The sequence below is a fragment of the Ascaphus truei genome, chromosome 7, assembly GCF_040206685.1.
Source record: "Ascaphus truei isolate aAscTru1 chromosome 7, aAscTru1.hap1, whole genome shotgun sequence".
NCBI lineage: Eukaryota > Metazoa > Chordata > Amphibia > Anura > Ascaphidae > Ascaphus > Ascaphus truei.
The window spans coordinates 72150051-72174726 of record NC_134489.1 but is presented as its reverse complement, the minus strand read 5'-3'; the positions used below and the strand labels follow the sequence as shown (position 1 = coordinate 72174726).

Below are 24676 nucleotides of genomic sequence, written 5' to 3'. Positions count from 1 at the left end.
CTGAGGCACCTGTGTTGAAACAGGTATATCCATAAAAGCTGACCTGTTGGAGGCTCTTGAGGACCGAGTTTGGAGACCCCTGTTCTAGGGGGTTATCGTGTTTTACACACCGGTAGAACGCTGAACGCGATCTAGCAAGCAGGGGAATGGCAGAGGACATCATACTCTTCAGTTTCCAGATTAAGTGATGCGGCGATCCTAAAGTCCTGGAGGGTTGTGGCACTCTGGTGCTGCAGCTCCAACACGCAAAGGATTAGAAAAAAAAAAAAAAAACTTGTACAAGGAATGTAATTAAATGCCCAATGCAAAAACAAGCTTCTCAAATCCCCTTACAGCAGAGCAATAAGACAGTAAGCTTTAGTTATGAAAATTATTTTCAGTGGAAAGAATTAACAGCACTCAAGTTTTAGTCTAGATTTGCACAGCTACAAAATAAGGGAGTAGTTTAGTCTTTACCTGTTCTGTGGACCATCACCAACCAAATACTCGACAACTCTATCCAGTGCACCTCTTTCTCGAGGAAGAATTGGTCTTGCCAATGGAGGTCCTGGAGGATGTACAGCTAGGAAAAGCACAAATCCAGTATAATATACAGTATGTGGAGGCCAGCAAAAAAGCAATCACATTATAAAAAAGGTCAGCAGCACATTAAAATGATTCCAACCAAATTTATGAGAAGGAGCACTAGACAGGGGTGGACAACGCCAGTGCTCAAGGGCCACAAACAGAATAGGTTTTAAGGCTGTTCCTGCTTCAGCACAGGTGTCAGTCTTCAACTGAGCCACCTGTGCTGAAGCAGGGATATCCTTAAAACCCAACTTGATGGTGGGCCTTGAGGACTGGAGTTACCCACCCCTGCACTAGACCAGGGGGGCGCAAACTTTTTTCCCTGCGCCCCCCTGCCGGCTGTCTCCTCACTCCCGCGCCCCCCTCCCAACCCCAACTTACCCGCGCTCCGGCGTAATGACGTCACGTTGCCATAGCAACGTGACGTCACATGACCTCGCAGCGTCATTTTGACGCCGCGTTGCCATGGCGACACAGGGAGGAAGCCGCCGGAGCCACGGTAAGTTAGGTTTACAGAGGCCCTGCAGCTCCCCCGGCACTTAATTCAAGTGCCTTCGGGAAGCGCGCGGGGCCTCTGTAAACCCCGCGACCCCCGTCGGCAGTGTCGCGCCCCCCCTGGGGGTCGCGCCCCACAGTTTGCGCACCGCTGCACTAGACGATGCAAAACATGGCAGATATTGGCTATTGGTTTTGCTATTGGACATACAATGCAGAGTATGTCACCAAGTCTACGGCCCCGATTTAACATGCTGCAAAACGACTTCCCAGTGCTAGAGAAGGGCATACTGCATTTAAACTAACGGACCTTTATTAATATGGCCCTGTGAGTCCTACTAGACCAGTGACTGCTGCGAGAACCAATATACTTCAGATATTCTGAGAACACCGATGTAAAATCCAAGCCAAATAACTATAAACAGATCTTATTCTCCTACCCTTTTTAATATTTTTCATAACCATCAATGGAACTATTTTCTGTGTAAACTATTCTTGTACCCCTTGCAGCATTCTTTAATTATGTAACCCCCCCCCCCCATTACAGCATTTGGGAAACAGTAAAAAAAAATAATAATTTCAACGCACAATTTAAGAGATTGCTGTAAAACTTTTAGCGTGATTTAACCAGTTCGAAATCATTAATGCAAGAAAATCAAAAACGCATACTCCAACTACATGCAGTTATCATGGAAACCTCATATTAGGGACCTACTGTACATTTAAACCACCAAATCTGTTTAAGTGCGCGGGGGAAAAAAGCCACTTTAGAGGCTGCACAACTGAATAAAACAAATTAAAAAAAAAAAGACTACATGAAGTTAAGAATATAAATTTCCAAAACCATCAATCAACACTAATGTCCCACAGAACATGTCAGTGACCTACAACAATGCAGTTCATTAAAGCCAGCGGTAAAAAGCAGAAGCTGAAATCTGCATTTTCTCCAGGCCAAGCTCTTCAATCTCTGTGGATTTCAAATAGGAAAGAACTCTGGGGGCAGAGGAAATCAGTAACTTCCCTTAAAAGAACTGTTAAGGACTTCAAGAGATTCCCAAGCAGCTATTATTTTACAGGTTTCTTGCTGAAATACTCTACATATTAAAAAATATGCAAGAAAAATGATCAATGTCCATAATGAAATCTACCTAAATTACTCAGAATACAAGTATAATTATATTGCATAATTATCCAACGTTCCTATATGTGAATACTGAAGATGTCAGAATCACTGTTGAATATCAATAAGATACATTATTCATTCTATGATTATATAGAACATACAATACCCAACTGACTTTACAGTATTTTCTGAAAAAGGAATCACGTGCCTGTATCCCATAGGTGCAAATTACAGGAGTAGGGTAGTTTAAGCATCAGGAAAACAACAGTGATATTTCCTGGTGTAGGGCTTCTTGTAGCACTGCAGTTTGTAGATGTTCATGGCAGTCAAACTTTTTAAAATATATATTTCCCAATGGCCATCATATGAAGTCATTACAGACTTCTTGCATTATCACAAGATGAACCTACAGTACTAACCTGTTCATGTACAGTGTAATTATATTAGTCTTGGTTGATTGTCTTTTCTATAACCACAAAAAGCACAATAGAGAAAAACAGTAATGCCATAGCACAGTACTACAGGACAGTCAGCGTCTTGTGCTTGCAGCCATAATTAAATCATTTGACTTTAATTGCTTATGCATTATTTCAATCATTTTTCTTTAGAGCCTCACTCCTGTTCTTACATGTGTGCGTATTTATGTAGTGCCAATGAAAACTGTGCTTTATAAAGACCAAAAAAAAAAAAAACAGGAAATACGGGAATCCACAAAAAACAAAACTAGCAATCAGAAAATAGAAAGGAAATCCCTGTCCCAGAGAGAACACAACACCAGGAGCTTGTCTGTGGCACTCCTCTGAATTTGCTTTCAAAATTTGACAGATATAAACAGACCATACACCAAGTGTTCACATTTAGGAGACAACTGGTTTGTTGTCGGGTGCGATTGTCTGTTTTCATCTGTCAAATAATAATTGGGCAATAGACAAAAACAGTTATAATTTTCCCTCAAAAAGAGGGAGCCCTAGGACCGAAGTGAACCAATGCCACGTATAATAAAAAATTCATTATTTTCTTTTCACGTTTCCATACTACTGTAGCTAAATGTTCGAGGGTTTTGGTGAAGTTTATCCAATCTCATTCATGTGATGGAAACGCAGTTCATGCCGACCAATAGTTTACAAAGATCTCAAAAATGGAGCACAAAATGTATCAAAGATTAGCCAAAATAAAATTAAATTCCTTTTTCATAGGAAACTAGCAAGTTTCAATTTACATTGATACCCTGTTCATTTCTTGTCTGAAATGTGGGACTGGCCTTTAACAACCATGTACCCAAGCCCATCATGACCATTAGGTTAACCAAATCGCAGCAAAAAAAACTGAAACATTCTAAATGTAGCGCACAGGTTTCAGGGACACATTTATACAACATAGCAATTCCTTTAAATTATGCTAATTGCTTCTAGATTCACGGGAGTCTCTCCAGCCATGCATCTTGCTATTCATGCTGTTACGGACAACCGTAATTAATAAACATCAAACACAATCATTGTAGGACGACTGGTCATTTCAGCAGGCTTGGCATACAGTGCGCTCAACTACCTGCTGGTTATTAATTTTCCAACATATGGGAGCTCTAAGTAAGGAGTGTTAAAATTGATTTCTTCCCCCTCCCCCCCCACAAAATTGTATGAGATATAAATGGCACTCTTTATAAGAGAGAATCAAATCCATTTGGAAAAAAAAAAAATCAAACCTTGCTAAAATGCTGCAATCGGATAGTCCTCTGCAGATATAGCAAAGACACAAGCAAAGGTTGACACGTTTGTTACATTTAGAAGAAAATTAAATGTGAAATGTCAAATAATATCAGAAGCATAATGTAGTATTAAAAACGGAAGCTATTCACAAAAAGAGAAGGAAAGGATGTTACATTTTGCTCTGAACTGGTAATTTTAGTCCAGAAACATTACATAGAGTCAGTAACACAAACCTCTTAAAGTCGTGAAAGATTTAAAATTCTCATCTATACATAGTAAAAAAACATAAAAAATAATCTAGAAGTTTATTAAAATGCTTCACTTGTTTTTGAAAGCTCTTCTGACATGCTGACTTTTCTTGGCATCTGCTACTCTATGCAAAGAAAGTGATGTCTCCCAGCTGTTATGCTCACAGCACGCAACCAGGCACACAGTGACCTAACTTTTCTAACCCTTTAGACTCCTGCTTTCCCCATCTCTATACATTCTAAGATCCTCACAGCAGGGACCGCTGCTTCCATCAGTATGTCATAAAGTCTTACTACGTATGGTCAGAATGTATGTTTCACAATTCATGTCACTTGTTTATCTAAATTAAAACAAGCAGGAGCAGAACAAGGAAACCTAATTTACATGGAAACATGCCTAGTCAGGGGTTGTTGACACTTAATAAAAGGAGTGGTCCTGCGCCAAAACAAATCTACATTTATTAAACACTGGAGCGCAGCTGTTTGGACTGTACATTAACATTTGAGCAATATTTAAGCATTAAAAAAAAAAAAACCTGGAACGGGGCGAGGCTTTCTAAATGTAATCCGCTTATCTTTAAAGAGTGTGTGAATCTATTACGTACTTCGAGCTCCTGTTTGATTCCAGATACCTACAAAAAGGGCCCAATTTCCTCAATTTACCAGCTAGTGCTGGGCCAGGCCTATGACCAAAAGTACCCATATATGCGCAAATGGGAGAGATATCAAGGTGAAATCCAAGATGAGGACGAATGATTTAGAGCAGCGGTGCGCAATCTGTGGGGCGCGACCCCCAGGGGGGGCGCGAGACTGCCGACGGGGGGGGCGGGGTTTACAGAGGCCCCGCGCGCTTCCCGAAGGCACTTAAATTAAGTGCCGGGGGAGCTGCAGGGCCTCTGTAAACCATACTTACCCGTGGCTCCGGCGGCTTCCTCCCGGCGTCGCCATGGCAACGCGGCGTCAAAATGACGCTGCGAGGTCATGTGACGTCACGTTGCTATGGCAACGTGACGTCATTACGCCGGAGCGCGGGTAAGTTGGGGTTGGGGGGGGGGCGCGGGAGCGAGGGGACAGCCGTCAGGGGGGCGCAGGGAAAAAAGTTTGCGCCCCCCTGATTTAGAGGCTGGGGCCAGGCTCATATCTGGTAGTTTTGCCTGCTACTGGCTTCTTTCTGGAAAAGGGTGTTTGGCCTCATTAATTCATTGATGCCGGAGCCTTGGTAAGCTCTGTTGAGCAGACCTCTTCTCCCCCCCCCACCCCCCCAAAAGCTTTAGGTGTGAGGTTAAACTCATTAATCACATTCTCACAGTGTTGTATCGCTGCCTGGAGAAATCCTACTATCCCAAATATGAACAGGGTAAAAAACAGGATTTGGCAAACCATGACCATGAACGAATAACTGCTTTCCTGAGGGAGAGATGCAGCAAGTTCGCTAATCTGGAACAACTGGCTGGTTGGAGGCAAAAGGACTGGGATACCCCAACATTGACACAGCCTTACTTTAAATCGGGTTACTAGAAAGATCTAATTGTTAGAACAGAGAGGTGGAGGTTTCAGTACAGGCGACCCGCTCGGGAGTTCCGGATATGGAGGTCGGACACCTCCCCCTTTTTTTTATATCTTGTGTTACATTTAAGTATGCTGTACTGTATAAGATTCCCTTGCAACAATGCCATTCTGCTTTTGAGAAAGGCCAAGTGTGGCCGAAACGTCAAGTTATCTTGTTGGCCATAAATTAGTTTAGAAATCCGTGGAGCCCTGTTCCTTTACCCTTCAGTCCCTTGCAACAAGACATGATCTTTGTAATATGTAAATGAATGGGGGGGGCTGTCCATGTTAATTACGTCACAATGTCCCTTTCTTTTTTCTGTATCCTCTCCACCCTTGAAAAATGCTTATTCAAATAAATAAATAAAAAGTTTTTTTTTTTAAAGTGCGAATAAAACAGTATTAATCTGGGTGTATCACAGAGTGGAAATTTCCTATTTCTAGAACAAATGTTTCTAAAATACAGTGCAGAGGTTTGCAATAAATATTTAACAAAAGCAGATCTGTTTTGAAATCGATCATATTTACACTAGATCGGGTTCAAAGTGGCTTGAAAAGTAATGCTGGGTTGTGATGCAAATCAAAATGTTAGCAAGAGACAGGTTTAATGCAATGTAACTTTTTTTATACCGGCTTGTCTCTTTTCAGATATTTGAATGCAGTGCAAATATGGGGGCGCTCGAAAACGGTTTCAGCTGCGGTCCTCAAAGGGGCAGAGAGTGTGGTCACCCTAGTCTTCTTTTAAAGCTGGAATACCATTTACACAAAGTGAAATGTTGTATTTGTTTTTGTATAAAATTGGTACTGTGAGTTACTCCAAAGCTTAACACTTTTTTTTTTAAATCTGTGGTCATCCCCCATTTGCGGAGATATTTGCCTCTATGTGCCTTTTGGAAATCAATATGGCTGCCATTAATGCGCCTCTCTCTCTCTCACCAGGCATATAGGAAGCAACAATGTCAAAGCAGAACAAGGATGCCAGAGTCAACCAAAGGGAATCTGCAATCAGATTTTACCAGCACATGAAAAGGGTAAAAATCTTGGGAACCAAGGAGGGTGCTGGAGCTGGAAATAGCCCGGTTCAGCTTCAGGAGACCCCTGGGTACCGTTAAGAAAATAACGCAGCAACGCCCCCCCCGCATCTCCCCATTTTGCAGTTTAATAGCAATTCATGTAATCCAGATGAGGTCTCCGGTTCTGACCCGATCTCCAGGGACGCTCCGTGGGTAGTCTGTCCACAGGGAAATTTGTGCCCTCCCACAGCACGCTTTCACTCGCTACGGCATGTAGAACGCCGGATGAAGCGCATGCACATGGGGCACAAGATTCCCGCGGGGGGGCCGTGAGGAGGACAAGACAGAACCGGAGACCTCCTCTGTATCCTACATATGCGTTTTTTTTAAATAAAGCAGTTCTGGTGTATTAGCTTAATATATTTTTTTTTTATTCAACTCTGCCATTTTTAATGAGTTTTCATATACAGAGCATCCTTTCATTTCTATAGCAGGTTTTAACATGTCTGCCGCAGTACAAGATCTTTGTAACACTTTCCGGTTTGTGATCATTTGTTGTCAATATTCTCAGCAGTTTTGAGCTTAAAAAACTTACAATAGATAATCTTACCTTAGTAATATAAGAATACATTGTAGCTGCTGAGTTACACTGACTGAAGGAATGATTGAAACTGAAAGGCAGACATTAATGGAACCCTGAAAGCAGGATCGTTGCCATTGATCACAGGAGAACGAATCAGTTTAGGCCATTAGTTTTCAATAAAAGTAATCAAAGGCTGCATATATTAATACATGTACTTTGATTGCCTCAAAGGTTCTGTTGAGTTAAAAAAAAAAAAAAAAAACCCGCCTTTCCCCATTATCCCCCAGCACACAGCACTTCCACTGCAGCAAGGGATTCTGGGAAATGACATGCAAATGTTCACACACACTATATTATATATATCTATATATATATATACATATACATATATATATATATATATATATATATATATATATATATATATATACATATATATATATATATATAAAAAAAATTGTGTTTGGAGGGTAGCGTATATGATTATTGAACATGTTTAACTATTTCCCATTGATATAATCCTTGAATACAAGCAACAAAGTCTGAACACTGGCCAAGCATCTACAATATGACTTTTTTTAATTCACAGTAAGTCTGATAAATTATCTGTCCAACTTTTAATCACCACTTGTATTGCAAAGCTTGTTATCGCGAATAATGATTGGCTGCTGTTGGGAGAAAAAAAAACAACAACCAAAAAAAATAAATATATATATATATATATATATATATATATATATATATATATATATCTTTATGTATTCACATTATAAATATGTATCTGTTTGGTTAATGCACTACGAGTTCTTCTAGACTCTAGATGCTTTAATTAGCTTAAAAACTTTCATAAACTGTAGAGGTATTAATTATTGGAACAACGCAACATTTAAACACCCATCCTAACAATATGAGGCTTTTCAAGTAAATGCTATAGTATTTTATACAGCAGTATGATGCATCAAAATGCGTCTCCATGTAGTTGGTTCAATGACTTTTCAGACTAATGAAGCATTATTGCTGGCTCCAGAAGTAATTAAACAGACTTCAATAAAATAAAAGGATTACAAATACCAAACAAAATTAAGATAAATAGAATAAGTCCGGTATTTCAAAATACAGAATTTCTACTTTACATTTCATTAAAAATATTATGTGCCCAATTTTTAACCCAATGACCGGGAAAACCCTCAGATTTAAAGTGATACGTTTGATGGGTTCCTCTTTTCTACTTCGGTCGGCCTAATTATTCTGTTCTAATAAAACTTGCAGGGAAAGGTTAAAAAAAAAAAAAAAAGTGTTAAAAACTGCAAGTATTCTAAAGCAAGAATATATATTCTAGACGTGTTTGCCTTTATAAAATTTCCATATAAATCTGAAGCTTTCCTAAACCTAGGGCTGTAAAAAGGTAGGTTATATATCGTTGACTACAGAATACTGCAAAGTTTTATTGCCATTTAAACAAAGAAGCCATAACAGTTAAACGAGCTCTAGCAATAGGCTTCAGTATCACAAGGTGCCAGCTGTAAAGAGTTATAGCTAATTGAATATGGAACTCCTGCTTAATCAGATAACGGCTCTCCTATTTCCAAATGAAATGCCATTTCCATAGTGTCTGAATATTACCCTGTTTATTGGTAACTAGAGAAAACTATATAAACTGTAAATAACAGTAAGTGCTCTGTTTACCCATTCCAGATATCGCAGCGGCAGGCGACCCAGGGCGTCTCAGCAAGAGGTTTGACTGCACTGCTGGTGTAATAGGTCGCTCCGGGGGGCCACCAGGGGCTGAAGGATCTCTTTGAAGATTTGGTGATGCCGCCGCCGACGGCGCTGGAACTTGTGGAGAGCCCTGGCCCTGGTTTACTGGGGTAGATGCACTTATGTTTCTTTGAGATGCCGTCCTCTGGCGCAGATCTGACGGGAACACATAGTTTATTTATTAATAGCAATTTAATAAAATCATTTACACCGAAAGCAAAAGCTCATGCAACATAATGAGGAAAATACATGAAAAAAAGACGTGCCAGATCATGATCTGCAGAAATACAAGGGGAAAGCACTTAGCCAATTAACAGCTCATTTTTCATTCCTTAAGAATTTAAGAAATATTAATCCCTGTGCTGCTGAGGGGTCTGCTCCGCTTTGCTCCTATGGCAGGGGAGGAGTAAAATGACTTTTCAGATTAAGGCCATGAAAGCAGTAGATGTATTATGAAACATAGTATATTCTGTCACACAGCATGTTTAATGTGTGGTCTTTAATCAATTTGGTACAAGCCAAAGGATATTGCAGCAATTAAAAAATTGCACTGATCAGGACTCATTAAGCAACTCAATGGAAAAAAGATGGTAGCCATTTTTAGCAGTGACAAAAAAATAAAATAAACCAGACTGGTCTCATTATGTAATATGTGAGACCACAGTGACAAGGTAGATGGGGGAAAAAATACAAAAAGTACCTTTCAAATCCTTTACCAGGAATCTCACTAAAGCAGCGATTCCCAACATGGTGTTAGTGAACCGCAATGAGTCTAAGGGGTTCGCCAAAAAGAAAAAAGGCGAATCCCAGGCAGTATGGTGGTTCTTGAGCCCATGGGGGAGGGGGACTGCATGCATATTAAGACCCCAGACTATACCTTAGCATGGGTGGAATTGCCATCAATTACAACAGGACCTTCCAAAGTCGCCCTCCACAATGCTTTGCATCTACAGCAGCAAGGCATTGTCAGGCATGATTTTGGACACTCCAACAGTAATGGACAGCTATAATATCTATGCTGTCTGCACACCGAGGTGCAGTTTGAGGCCGTAAGAGTATTCCCCAAGCTCAGGACACTAATGCCTTGAATCGGTCACAGAGTTTTGTTAGCAATAGTCTGATGAGAAGGCAATAAGATTAATTGGGTGTTGGCGGAACAAATATTTTCTAGCATGGGGTGCAGTGTGTGTGTGTGTATATATATATATATATATGTGTGTGTGTGTATATATGTGTGTGTATACATGTGTGCTTGCATGTGCAGATATATAGCTATAGATGTGTGTGTGTGCGCGCATGTGCGTAGATATATATGTGTGTGTGCGTAGATATATGTGTGTGCACGTAGATAGATATAAGTGTGTGCGCGCGGTAGATATATATATGCATGTGTGCGCGCGCATGCATGTGTGTATGTATGTGCACACACACACACACACACTAAAGCATTTAACTTGCAGTATTCCCATCTTGTGCAGCCAAGCGTGGGTTAAAGCAGGGGTGCGTGAGATTATACTGGGGGGGCACGGCGATTGCAGAGGCCCCGCACTCTTCCCCAAGGCATTTAAATTAAATGACGAGGGATCGTGTGAGGCCTCTGCAACTCAACTTACCAAGACTCAGAAGCTCGGTGTGACACGTCACATGACCCAGCAGGGTCATTTGACACCCATCACCATGGCAACGCGGCATCAAATGTCACCACATGACCCCATAGCGTCATTTGATGCCAGCAAAAAAAAGGTAAGGGGGGTACGAGCACTGGGGGGGGAAAGCAGGTAGGGGGGGCGTAGCTCCAAAAGTACTTTGCACCATTGGGTTAAAGGAGGGGTGCGCAAAGTTTCTCTCATGCACCCCCCTGCCTCACGTCCCTTCGTCCCCCACACGACTCCGGCGTCAAATGACGTTGTGGGGTCATGTGAAGTCACATCGCCATGGCAACATTACGTCACGTGTCCCCCACCCCACTGTGCGCACCCCTGGGTTAAAGTATACTCAATGGCAGATTTTATTTTGGCCTTCAGCCTAGTTAAACGTCACACCCATGTGCCATGCTACACAAGCTGGACTTCGAATCGTCAGTCATATGTTAAATGAGCAATATCCTACATGTGTGTTTTTGAAATATCCTACATGTGTGTTCTGTAGTAAAACAATGAAGGCAAGTTAACTATTAATGCAATTTAATATACTGACACATATTACACACGCCTCTCCATGAATGATCTTGGCAACACTTTCCTGTTTGTGATAACCTCTTAGACTGTGTGGTATATTGGTGCATCACCTCCATAGACTCATATAGTATAATCTCCTTTAATAAGTGAATCCAATGTCCAGGATCAATGTGTATAAAATGAACTAAATTGACCTCCCAGGGTGATGACCGGGACTTGTTGGTGCCCACAAAGCTGACCAATCCACGTCTCCAATAGATATAAATTCACCCTGGGGCAATAACAAAGAACAGTCCAGCAATGGAGGTAAAAAACGATGGGCTATGCCCTTTACCTTCCTTCCATGGTATCCAGGCGAGAGGACTCACACCTTGAGAAAGTCCTAAGCGGACGAAACGCGTTGGTGCGTGGTCCTATCTCTGTACTGACCATTAAAGCTTGATATATATTTTTACCCATATCTGGAGTTGCCCTCATTACTTGCGTTCGCTGACGCTTTTGTTGTGAGCTGTGCCCCTCTTCTCCTCTGCTGTTCTGTGATAACCTCTTGCCATTATTCCCAGCAGTTTGATTTGCAAACTAACAACAGATGATGTTACCTTAGTAATATAAGAATACATTGTAGCTGCCGAGTCACACTGACTGAAGGATTGATTGAAACCGAGAAAGGCAGCCGTTTAGTGAACTCTGGGAAACAGGATTGTTCCTGATCGATTACAGGAGAATGATGGGGGGGGTGGGGGGGGAACGACCGGCACCATAGGTAATGCGTTTTCAATAACGGTTGCATATATTTAAAAAAAAAAAAAAAAAATTAAATTAAAACTTTGTTTTGAGTGTCACTGGATTGCCGCTTTAAAGTACCATTGTTGTATTTTGTAATTGCAGAATCTTCCATGGAAACATTATTAAACCCATCTTATTGGGCATGCCAAACATTAATAAAGTTGCTTGGGTGAGTAGCAATACACAAGGTCTGGAGAGAATTACAGTTGCAAACAGCTTGCCGAGCAGCATACTTTCAACTTCCCTCTACTGAACAGAAGTGCTTAGTTCTGTGATTACTACAAGATCCCAACTTCGTGTTATGCTGAAATTGAAAAATGTGCCCCTAATTGGAACCCATTTTCTACAATACAGCTAACACAAAATTTGTCCCTGCATGGTCAATATGCCTAAGTGGCATTCATTAAATCCAGCTAAATGTTAAGTTACATTATAAAGTATAGTCCAAAAAAAAAAAAAAAAATCACACATGCCAAGAACATGCCCTTTTATGCAGAACATAATTAACCGTCAAGCATGCACACCTACCAAATGTTAAGCTATAGGTCACACAATGTAAAGTAGATAGATGTCCTACAAAAGTTCAAACATGTAATTGCAAAGTGAATACCCATCATCTCCCCTACTAGGAAGTACCACAGGAATTTGGTTACACACAACAATACTTTCTTTAGAAATAAAATATATTACTCCCATTGCAAAATAATGTGGTCATTGAACATTGCAAGCTATATATAACAAATGTGGGATGCTGCCCCAAAGATCTTACAATTAAAGGTTGCCGTAGCAATTTTAACATAAGACCGTAAAGAGCTATATATTTAAGTTAATAGGAGCTTTCCTATTGGTGGTCAAATTGTTCTTACCCGATAGAAGTAAAAATTGAAATTAGTCATTTTTTTCCCTTCACTTTAGCCAGCAGGGAAGCTAAATCTTGAACACTGTTGCAAATTGGGGCTGGTAAGTTTGTATATGATCTTCTTCATGTTGATTGACCATCTTTTCATAGACAAAACCATTTTAGTTTTTAAATATCAAGTTCCAAGGTCTTAAGTTATGTTGTGCCACCTCAGATATGCATTTTTGATTCACAGAAGAAAAGAAAAATTGACGCGATGTATAAAGTTCGGTAACGCCCACTCTTGTTCTTACTACAAAAACAAACTCGCCAAACCACTTACTCCTGTACAAGACACAAAAGCCCTAACAAATATTACAAAATCGATGAGATATTTTGGACAGGTCTATTAGAATCAGTGTAATATCAAACTATTATGGCGTCTGATATATTCTGTGACTTCGATTAGGTTACGTTTGTTTGTTTTAATTCACCTTATGACAGAAAAACAGACAATGCCTAAACCCTAAATGTATTGTAGTACAGCAGATATGCAAGAGGAGCAATTTTTTCAGCTGCAATAGGGCTGACATACATTTAAATCATCGTTTTTTGCATCAGAGTCCTGTGGACATTTCTCTTTTTGTACATGCTTTTGAACGTCTTGGCGAGGACCTCTCTGTTCCTGCCATGTTCTTCGTGATGCCCCAATTTAAACTTGGTGCTGTTCACCTTTTGGGACTTTAATTCTCATTTGGAGAGAGAGTTGCTGGCCCTTTATCTCAAGAGGAATAATGGAGTGGCTGCCTAGTGATTAAAAAACTGAAGGAACTATAGACCATGAGCGCACTGCCAAGTAAGGCACATAGCGTCTCACTAGAGCAGCTCCAAAGCCGACAACAAAAATTCCTATTCATGCCAATGGGAGTCTTCAGCCGATTGCAACAAGATTTGCAGCTTCTGAGATTATAGAATAAGACGCTTGTGTTCAATCATGTGTGGTCTTACACTCATGATTCAATTAATTTGGCAACTAATAAAGTTATCAGTAACCTGTTGCACATTACCTTGACCTGGCCTTGGAGTTATAGGTGACCCAGCAACTGGAAGCTCAAGTTCCTGTAAAAGAAATAGAATACAATAATTAGGCGATTCATTGTATTGCCATTATGCTCAGAAAGAAGAGTTAAATCTTACTTTTATCTTCTTGGAGTCTGGATCGAACCTTTCAAGTATTAATTTAGCTGCCTTGTAAGTTTCGTTTTCCATAACCTCTTCAAGCTGTCGAAAGATATTGGTTGTTAAAACATCCCAGGAAGAAATAAAATAAAAAAACACAACAGCAAATTTAGATTATAACCATATACTGTCCTCTAGAAAGTATAAGGAAAAATTGGACCCTCATCCCCATGAAAAAAAATAAAGTACTGTATTAGTGCCCCAAAAGCATTTCAAGTCTCAACACCAATAAAGAATCACTCACTTGGAGAAGCATTTTCTTGCTAGTTGTTGAACAGAAGCAAGCATGAGCACCACACAATATCAGTTTGATATTTTCTCTTTTGGGGGATACATATAAGCCCAGATACCCAGTATTAAACATGCAATGTTATGGTTTTGTGAGGGGTTTAATTTAAAATAAAGAGCAAACATTCATTTTTAAAGTAAAATGGACCAAAAAATAACTAACTACCATAAAGATGATTAGTTCACCAGTAACAAGAATTGTTACAAGGTTGACATTTTTTCAAAAATAAAGTAGAAAGCCGATGCTTCTACTGCATAAACATAATTGTAGCCCTCACAAATTGTGTTGACTGGTGTTCCCTCCCACACTAACCACTATCCGACAGCCATAACCAACATGTAAATTCTTCTGATCAGATTTTTTTTTGTCAAGCTGTCATTGTAAAGGAATAAGGGACTATTTCAGAAGGTTGAGGAGGCCAAGAGCTATAGATAAAACAGAATTGGGGCCCTGTTAATTGTAAGGAGACACTTTAAGCTGCTTATAGTATGTATGCACACTCACTATTGCTGAATATTGTAACAGTTTTATCTTCACAGGAATGCCAACCACGAACTGCTACTACTGTATATGAAGCAACATTAAATGTAGTACTTTTACGCAACATGCGTTACTTGTGATCTTAAAGAAAGGATAGAACATAGCTGGTATTAAACAGCTTTATTGCAAGGAAATACCAAATGTTGCTAATTGTTTACATATAATGAGGAGGATAATTACATGCACCAACTTCAATAATGGAATGTGCAAAAATCTATCAGCCATCATTATTGGAAGTTATTAGACATGACAGCAAATGACAGGCAATTCCTCAGATTTATTTCCTCGTAGCATTTAATGCCATTAATTTAAAGAAGGTTGTTAGCCAAGCGCTTTGCTGAATCAACTCTCTGTGCCAATTAACTGCTGTCAGCATCGATTTTAGATTATTTATTAACAGAAGCAATTAGCTTGCTCTGAATGCTGTGAAAACTCAATGAGGAAAACATTCCCGAAACTTGGCTGCTTTTCTTTAAATGGTTAAAGCTTCATTTTCCTGTGAGCTGAAAAATCTTATTCACTTCTCTGTTTTCCAAAAGAATGCATGTTTGAAGCACACTTTGCACTGGTACAAACCCTACATGGAGGGGGTCGGGATAACAAGCTTATTCTGTTGTGAGTTCTTATGGATGTTAAAATGGGGGTAATGAAGATCATTTGAAGCATTTTGTATTAACTTTATTTCATATAGCGCTTTCTTCCAATGGGATTCGAAGCGCTTCACAATTACAGTATATTGTGCAGAATGCAGCACATAGGAATTTTTACATACACAGTCCTTGACCAGGTGAGTCTACAATCTATGTTTTTGGTGACGGAGGCACAGGGAGATCAAGTGACTTGCCCAAGGTCACAAGGAGCTGACAGCGGGAATTTAACAAAGTTCAGTGTCTTTACTCACCAAGCCATTTCTGGTTGCCGTGGTAACCAAAAGCTTTGGAACATTTTTATAATCTTTATCTAATCTCTAAATCTACAGGTAGGTTTTTCCATACTTAGTCCACTACTACCAGATAAGACTAAAAATAATTACTCAGTTTAAAAAATATATATTTAAAAAAATGGGGGGAGGGGAAAGGCATTTAAACAAGCACATTTATTTTTGTAAGGACACCACATACATTGATATGAATTTGTGGGGACTGCGGCTTTAAGTAAAAATCTTAATTCTACTAGAAATATTTAATTCTAAGCAAGAGCAACAAAAAAAACAGCATTGTCAAGGGTGGCAAATGTGTGCTGTGACTATCATAAAACTATAGATGCTGAGAGTTTATATCATATTGAGTCCCTGTGTGTCAACAAAATTAAGACTTCTTGAAGCTACTGACCAAGCAATAACCTACATGTTTGTTTTTATAAAATCAGTTCTGTACTATGAGAAAATACTTGTAACATTTTTATTTTAAACCTCAATGACATTTTTTTATGTATTATAATGTAACTAGCATTTTTTCCATAGTAACCATTTACAAAGTCATATCCCCTTCCTTTTCTGAAACAGGCTCTGGCACGCCCCTTTTTGAGCCCTGCCCTCTCTCTAGCAGTGCACCAGATTGTATCACATGATCTTCCCCACAGAACTTTGCATCTTTGTTCCTCTTCTGCTGCACTGATAGCTATTTAGTGAAACCCTGAGCCAAATCTTCGCCGATCGATCAGCAATTTAGCCAATGCCTGGTCATTGTGTGGATTGTATTGATGTTGTAATGCAAGGAGATTTGGATCTGGTAAGGCAGAAGTTGCTAGGTATATTATAAAAAGGGGTGCAAAGTTTGCATCTGAAAAGGGTGTGGTTTTACATTCGCTTTGCATCAATTCTGCCAGGTCTGATGTGGCATAAATCTCAGAACAGCAATTCAAAACAAGTTCCATACATTTGTATCGTGAATATTAAGAACAAATGGTGACCTTGATACACACCACTCAAAACGCTCAACTTGATTTTCCACAAAGCTCTAAAATAGGTTATTGCACCACATTGTTGCATTAATGGCATTCAAGTCAATGGCAGTTAACACAGGAATGCAATGCGATAATCCATATCAGCATAATCTTGGCATCTACAAGCTTGAGAAAACCTATGAGACATATGTATGGACCAACTAGACTTCGTGCACCATACAATTTTATGGAACACTAATTTGTTGCATAAACGTTTCTGACCTGAAGCTACAGTCCTACCAGCAGTGGGACAGAATTCAACAAGGTTATAGCCAAGAGACGTATCAGCAAATATTAAGAAAAAAAATATGTTCAGCCATAATAAGTTGTTGCAAATTAAAAGAATTTGAAATAAAATGGAAACCAGAAGATATACATAAATAATCTTCGGTTCTTGTAGGTTCACTGGTGGATCAAGCTACCCCAATGATCTGCCAAGCAAATTTGCCATGTTGCACCAACTCTGCTCAATTACATCTCTACAGCTTACTTTATCTTGGTCTTTTAAAATCCTTTGGAATCCTGTCAAGTACCATATTTGTCCAACACTAGTTATTTATTCTTGCGATATGGCCAACTGCCATGGAAGTTTTCTGGACTTAAGTCGCTTGCAGACATTGTTGCCACAAGAATTTATAGTTGATTGTGATTCCTTTTTCGTTCCAATACAGACTTTTAGCTTTATGTAATCAAATCGTTGATGTGACATTATCGTAAAGTTCCTTATAATATCAATGTACACTTCAACATTCTCTAATTGCATTAAGCAGAGCTGTACACAGAATTTAAACAGTTACACCGAGTGACTCCATGTCGTCACCTGGGTAATGAACCATCTAGGAGAGTATTCCGGCTGTCCCCCGAGACAACCGGAAACGATGACGTGGAGGAATCCTGCAGTGTAAAAGCCAGGGAGAGATCGGGACTCCAAGAATCACTGGAGCCTGTAAACTCAGAATGCTCGTTTAAACCGTGCAGTTTGTGAGTGCACCCATTTTATTCTTTATACATAAAGTTTCATATAGAATTATGCTAGGTTTCTATTCTGTCTCTTCTAATGTTAAGTTTGATGAAGAATCTCTGATACTGTATTTCCGAGAATCAAGATCACAGCACCACTACTCATTTACCAATTGCTTGAAAAATCACAGCAAATTCATGAGTGCATCCATCACCAGCCAATTAGTTATATACTCTTTGGGAGTGTCAAACCGTGTTGCACTGTTATTTATCTTTTTCTTATACACATTGAGCTGTGCTCCTGCTCTGTTCAAGAATGTCTTTTTGACTGTGTGGCCTTTCTGGAGCAGCACCAATTATATATAAAATCAATCTAATTTTCAGATAATTTATGAAAAAAATGAAAAGGAGTAGGTGCCCCAAAACAGAGGATTACGGGACCCCACAGATGACATTGAAGGGATTAGAGCTTGAGCCCAAGACGGACACATATTGGGATATACCCGATAGGTAGGAGTGTAACAAGTTTAAAGTGTTCCCCTATTCCAGGGCACTGAAAAATATGTTTAACAATATAAAGATGTTTAACAATATAACATGGTCAACTGTATCAAAAGCCTTTGCAAAAATCTAAGACTATTGCACCAGCAAGTTGTCCCAGTTCCATTTTACACTGGACCTCATGGCAAACACCTTCTTGCACAATTTCTATGTGATCCATTGTGTGATATCCACTGCAAAATCCTGCTGGTTCTCTAGGTACAGCAAAACAAGAAATTTCAGGTAGTTTTTTGTTTTTTTTAAACAACAAAGTTGGAGTACTACCTTGTCTGGAAATATAAACACAAAAGCTCCTTGAGGAACTTTAATTTCCAAGTCTTCTTGTTGATGTTATGGCCATAAGAAAGCTTTCAGAGGAAGCTGCCTGTGTATCAAATCAATAGGTTCAAAATTGTGCTTCCATGAGCTGTCAATACCAGAAGATGCCAAGGTTCAAATCTAGTATTATATGTGCTTTAAGAAACCCAACTATAAGGATGAGAGCCTAAAAGGCATGCTGCTCTCCTGAATACCCAGAGAGAAGAGCTGAACCCTGATGGAACGCAAGCTTGATCCTTTTACAAATCCTTTTTGCAGAAACTCCAGTATTACAGGAATTGCGGTAGTCAAAAGAGAGTTAATTAATATCACAGAAGTTTTGAAAAAAGTTACAACGCCTGTAACACACTTTAGAGGTGGAATCCTAACTTGTTTTAAGACTTGTATCCACCATTGGTACAGAGTATCCCCGTTCCAACAGGGTTTCTTTTTCAGGAGCTACGCCACTAGAGCATTAATTCTCAATTTTATTTTTATTTATATTTATATTTTTTGCAGCATGCACCCCCTGCTAGAAAATCTTTGTTCTATGAACCCCTAATAAATGGTATCGCCTATCCAAACTATTGGCAACAAAACTGTTTGACCAATTCCAGGCAGTATAATGTCCTGAGCTTGCAGGAGGAGCGTGAAGAACCACATGCTTAATTAGGCCCCAAACTGCACCTGTGTGTGCAGACATTATGGGTGGCAGGGGCAAAAGCCAGCGTAGGACCTGAGCAGGCAAGACCCGCACTAAAACGTAAGATGCCGACTAAAAAAAAAAAAAAATCTGTCTCGGTTGGTGCACTGGGTGGGGCAGCCAGGCAGAGCTCACCATTGCCAGTGAATAGTGCGGTCAGGTTATACTTGGGGTCAATGTATACATATCTCTGCATCCGACTGTTCTGATCTTCCGCTTTCTGTTGCTTGTGAGAGTCTTGCGGGTTTTTCTTGGATTCTTGTTCAATACCAAAACGGCAATTGTTGGGAATGTTTTGGCTTGCTCTTTTTCCCCAGTTGATGATCCAACCGTGCTCCCAATTCACCCGCAGTAGAATCTGCACATAAGGACTGTGCCTGCCGCATGACATAGCTCTTATTAACCCATTGTGGAGTTGAGCATTAGAGATTCCCTGTCTTCCTCAACCTTGCTGCAATCCGCCTCATGAATGTTCTTGGAGCCATGGACAGGCCAAAGGGTAGAGCCTGATCGTGCACTGAATTTGTTACTGAGCAAAAAACCATTGATGTTCCTCTAGGATGGGCACATGTAGAAAAGAGTCCTTTGAATCCACTGAAGCCATAAAGTCCCATCTTTCTACTGATTTTATTACATGCCTGTGACACCATCATGAAATGCTAAGCAATGGTGAGTGTATATTTAAAGACCAGAACAGCTCAAAAGCCCTTGCTTGTGTACCAAGAAAAACGTGGTATATACCCCCTAACCTCACTGGCCGAATGGAACATTCACAATTACCTTTTGCTGAACTAATTTGAGTTTGTGTCATTGCTTCCATTTAACACATCTACAGGTAACCTGGAAGCTACAAAATGTGTAGTGGTGGGTTTGTTTATTAATTCTATCAAGTAATCTGCATTTAAGATTTATAGAACCCATGAATCTTTGGTCATGTGGGCCCACACCGCTGAGACATAGGCAATTACACCACGTACTCCAAGATCAGAGGAATGGATTCATGGCTCCTCAGGCTAAGAAACTTTTAAATCGCGGGTTGGAGAAACCTTCCCACCTTTCTGCTTCTTTGGCTCTATAAGACTAAAAAAAACCTGCATCCCATGCTGAGGGCTTATGTATACAACTTGGTATATAACTCCACATCTCTAAAATGCTGCCTGGAAAAAAAAAAAAAGTCAGAAGAACTTCCCACAGAAACCTTTAGTCTCGGCTCTTGGAAGCGCAATGGGCATTTCTGATCCTTAATGGCATAAATATCTTCATTCAAGGATCAAGTCCTGTTCAGGAAGGATTTGGATGCAAAGAATGTTTGTTCTCAGACGACATGTCTGCATGCCAATATTTATGTCAAACACAGCTAGCGCCCACAGAAGTTATCAATCTTGCTGCCAGGTGGATTAGACTGAAAAACACATAAGTAGTCTATCGCCAATATAAGAATCTCTTCCTCGAGACATTACATTTTTCTCAAAGGAAGTTAGCAAAACAACTCACGTCAGAGGTGCGATGGCTACCGTGGTCTGCATGAAGCGCCTGTTGCAGTGAAGATATTTTTCTACGCTGCTTCTACTTCTGATTCATGTGATCTTTAATGGTAGACGCATCTTCCACCGAAATTGCTGTTTGTCAAGAAACCCCTGTAATGGCAGAGTAAATCCTTCCCCAAAAAACGTGGCATCTTCTCCTTTGAAGGGATACATGCTTCCAAGTCTTCAAGACGCTTAACAGTTCTTCACTAGGTTCCCATTATTGGACAAAAAGCTGCCTGATCGAGCTCAAATTACCTGCATGACTTGCCTTTATTGCAAATCAACATCCTGCAAAAAGGCATTTCCTTCTTATCCTCAACTTGCAAGGCTTCATTCATTGGCTTAATACGCTTTCCTGTTAATTCCACATCGAAGAAGACATCCTGTCCCAAATCTAATTTTTATGATTAACATATCATGACACGGACTCCAGGGGAAAAAAAGCTTGCTCCTACTCCAGTCTTCCCTTGGCCTTTTAGGCGTGGTTGGGGCTGGTGTATTCCGCCTGCAATATCTGTGTAATAGAACTCAAAGACAAAATTCGACAGTGAATATCTCCCACCATCCTTTATGCACATGCAGCACTGATTGGATGCGGAATCTGTGCACTACACCGCTTACATAGTAAGCATTTACTCTTCGTGGATAGTGTGTCTAACCACTTGACCTGCTGCATCCAATTGATTATAGAGTCCTCCTCCTTCCTCAGGTCAGCTGGTTGCTGAGAGCTGGACATCTTGCTTATTATAAGACGTATGGTTGACAATTAGAATTGTCCATCATTACTGTAGTTCAACCAAAATAAACAACCCTGTAGTTAGGCTACCCCGTCGGATGTAAAGCCATAGTACCATACCTATGGGGGAGTATATAGGTCAGGGAAAAAGACGTTTGTGTGAGACAATAAAGCAGTGTAAACAAACCCACAAGACCACATTACCCCCTCAAAATCAGGTTTGTGGCCCAACAACGGTATCCTAATAGTGCTAAAAGGCACAGACTGAGGGGAGCCTAAGCAACTTAAAATTATACACACAAGGGCTAACAAAAAGAACCAATTCACATTAACTAGCCCAGACAGAACAGCGAGGACAAGGGAAATCAGTCGGCTAACCTTAAATAGAAGAGGGAGGAGCAGCCAAAGAAAAGGAATAACCACACATGAGGAATAAATTCCTGCCTGACATAATCTCAGCTGACTGTGCAAGCGTGTACTCTTGGACGCGGCAGAGATATCCCAGGGTTAAGGCTGGAACTACAGCGCACCTCCAACAACCCAGCTTATAAGGGGAAAAGCCTGCCACGATGAGTACTAGGCGTCTGCTTCACCCAGAGGGAAAAAACTCGCCTCTCGCCCGAGGTAAAACAAGGACAAGAATTAAAGACCTGTTCCCTACCATTTTGGTACAGGTACCAAAATGACTGCAGGCAGGGAACGTTTCCTCCTATACCTACCTGACAGAAGTAAGACCTTGTCTACTTGTGTGGAAAGAGCATCATCCCATAGTGTGATATGCCACGAGAAGTCACACAGGTAATATTCTTGGCTCCATTTTGTTGAGAATTCATTCATGATATAGAAGTTTTGAAATTCAGCAAATTCTACCAACCTGTCTCCACATTCCTATTGCCCGAACCATACTTGCTCAGTGAAGCTTGGTCTCTGCGGCTCGACAATCTTTGCAATAACATTTCCCATAATCTTGGTGGTAATTTCCTTTGTTGTTTCGTTGGTTGATTTCATGGTAGAAGTCTTCTTCATTTCCTGCATGATGTTGGGGAATACACTTTGATCTGAAGCTTGTGTCAATTGCATAATGATTCTGCTGCTCTTCCTGACGAGCTTCAATATTTCACTGTTTTTTCAGTTCTTTTTAATGATTAAGCTTACTCCGCAGAGTCCTCTTGCGTTACGCCCGCCCTGTCTTTCCCCCTGCAGCTCACTGCATACCAGGGAACTCGGCTGCAGGCGCGCGTGCATCGCAGACAGCAGGGCCGTAGCCTCACTGTCTGCTCATCTGTGCACACTACACTCCCTCCTACTCATCTCATCTGTCTCCTCTCCTTGAAGGCATTGCGGTTGTTGCTTAGCACACCTTTAACAGCTGAACCATTGTACGGAAACATACCTAAAACTTTGATATATACAAAAATAGTCACACGTTTAACATTTAACTACAGTGTAACAATCTTTTCAACCACTAGTTTAGGTGCTGCTATACACTGCATTGTCGTGGGTTGAACCGACAACTTGTTGATTTCACACTGCCGCATGGATTTGTCAAAACAGACACAGAGGAACAATATATCTATTTAGGTTAAGGGTGTTTAAATCCAAAGCTACCACCTGTAGCAGTTAGAAATGGTCTATGAAAAATGCATAATTGTTGTTCACTTGAGTATTCCATGATACTCCAAGACCATATTTCCCTTGATCGAACTTAATATAGAATAAAATAAGCCTTATTAGTACCATTAGGTTAATGAAGTAATGAAATCTTGCAAGTGCTATGCATTAACACAAATAGATGTACATGCAAAAAATTATTTCCAAAAGTCCACTCACTATTTTTTTCTTCTGTAATTTTAGATCTTCTAGTGCATCATCTGCAAAACAAATTTTTTTATAAATGTATTTACTAGACTGCACATATACTTAGTAGGAAAACTTAAGTATACTGTAGTTACATTAACTTGAATTCTTAAAAAACTCATTATGTTCAATGCTCAACATGGAAGCAGGCTGTATAACCATTATATTGCGCAGTTCAGTGGCTATCCACAACGTAAGCTATGCCTGGAAATCTATCAAGGAACAAATGGGAGAAGACATCGATTCAAAAATAACTAGAATGTGTTTATTGAAGGACTCGATGGGCGTGTGTTTTGATATCAGTTCCGAGACTCCAGTCCATGCAGGACAACTGGAAAGATTCAAGACGCTGGCAGTTTTCTGTTGCAACCGAATTACCAGAGCTTCAAGAATCACAGAGGGACCTGGAGCGCCCGAGGAACGGCAATTTTGGCGGTAGAGGGAGGAGGCCATTTGACAGAAGAAATAACTCATCGCTGAATGGCAGAAAAAGAAATTTCGGTGGGGGCTTTAGAAGGGGCCGCTAGAGACTCCATAAATTACACTTTGGTTTTTTTAAACCCCATACCTATTCAAGCACCTTGCAGAATCTTACAGCCACAAAATAAGTTAATGAAATATCCATTCTTCTATATTTTTGTCACTTGCCATTTAAAGCTGTGTACGTAGCCCTTTATTAAAAACAATTGGATAGTGAAAAAAAAAAACATTATGTACCTTTCCTTTGAAACTATCATAAAATTAAATTTCCCAGACTGAAGAATTAATAGATTATCTGACAAATGTGCATACAACTTAAGCCTTTCATTGTTTAATAGTAAGCATAGAAAGTCTAAACAGAAATTAGAAAGTGTCTTGATCAGAAAAAAATATTTTTTTTTAATTTTGTTCATGCAGCTAGATAATCAACACTTTTTGACTAACATCTAGGCTAGTGACGTAGGCACAAATTACTGAAAATCAGTCTAGGCAGGAGACAATACAAAGCTCGACTTTTGGGTAGAAAAGTTATGTTGAATAAAGATAAGAACCCCAATGTTGGGGAAATGAGACACTAAGGGGCAGATAAATAAAGCTCCATTAGCCTATTTAACCTAAATTAACTTTATAATTATACCAACATCTATGCACTTAAGCAAGTTACACGTTATACAAATAACGTATGGCTATTTTTCTGTC

The 24676-nt window shown here is 40.0% G+C and overlaps 1 protein-coding gene across 1 annotated transcript in view; it reads right to left on the bottom strand.

Moving 5' to 3' along the window:
* The window catches only part of LNPK (lunapark, ER junction formation factor), a 66341-nt gene that overhangs the window by 9013 nt on the left and 32652 nt on the right, over positions 1 to 24676 (bottom strand). The window contains exons 6-10 of the mRNA XM_075609010.1: positions 23471 to 23511; positions 14040 to 14123; positions 13910 to 13961; positions 8970 to 9197; positions 457 to 562 (exon numbers count right to left, since the gene is read on the bottom strand). Of these exons, the coding sequence (XP_075465125.1) occupies positions 457 to 562; positions 8970 to 9197; positions 13910 to 13961; positions 14040 to 14123; positions 23471 to 23511 (511 nt within the window). The remainder of the gene's footprint in view (positions 1 to 456; positions 563 to 8969; positions 9198 to 13909; positions 13962 to 14039; positions 14124 to 23470; positions 23512 to 24676) is intronic.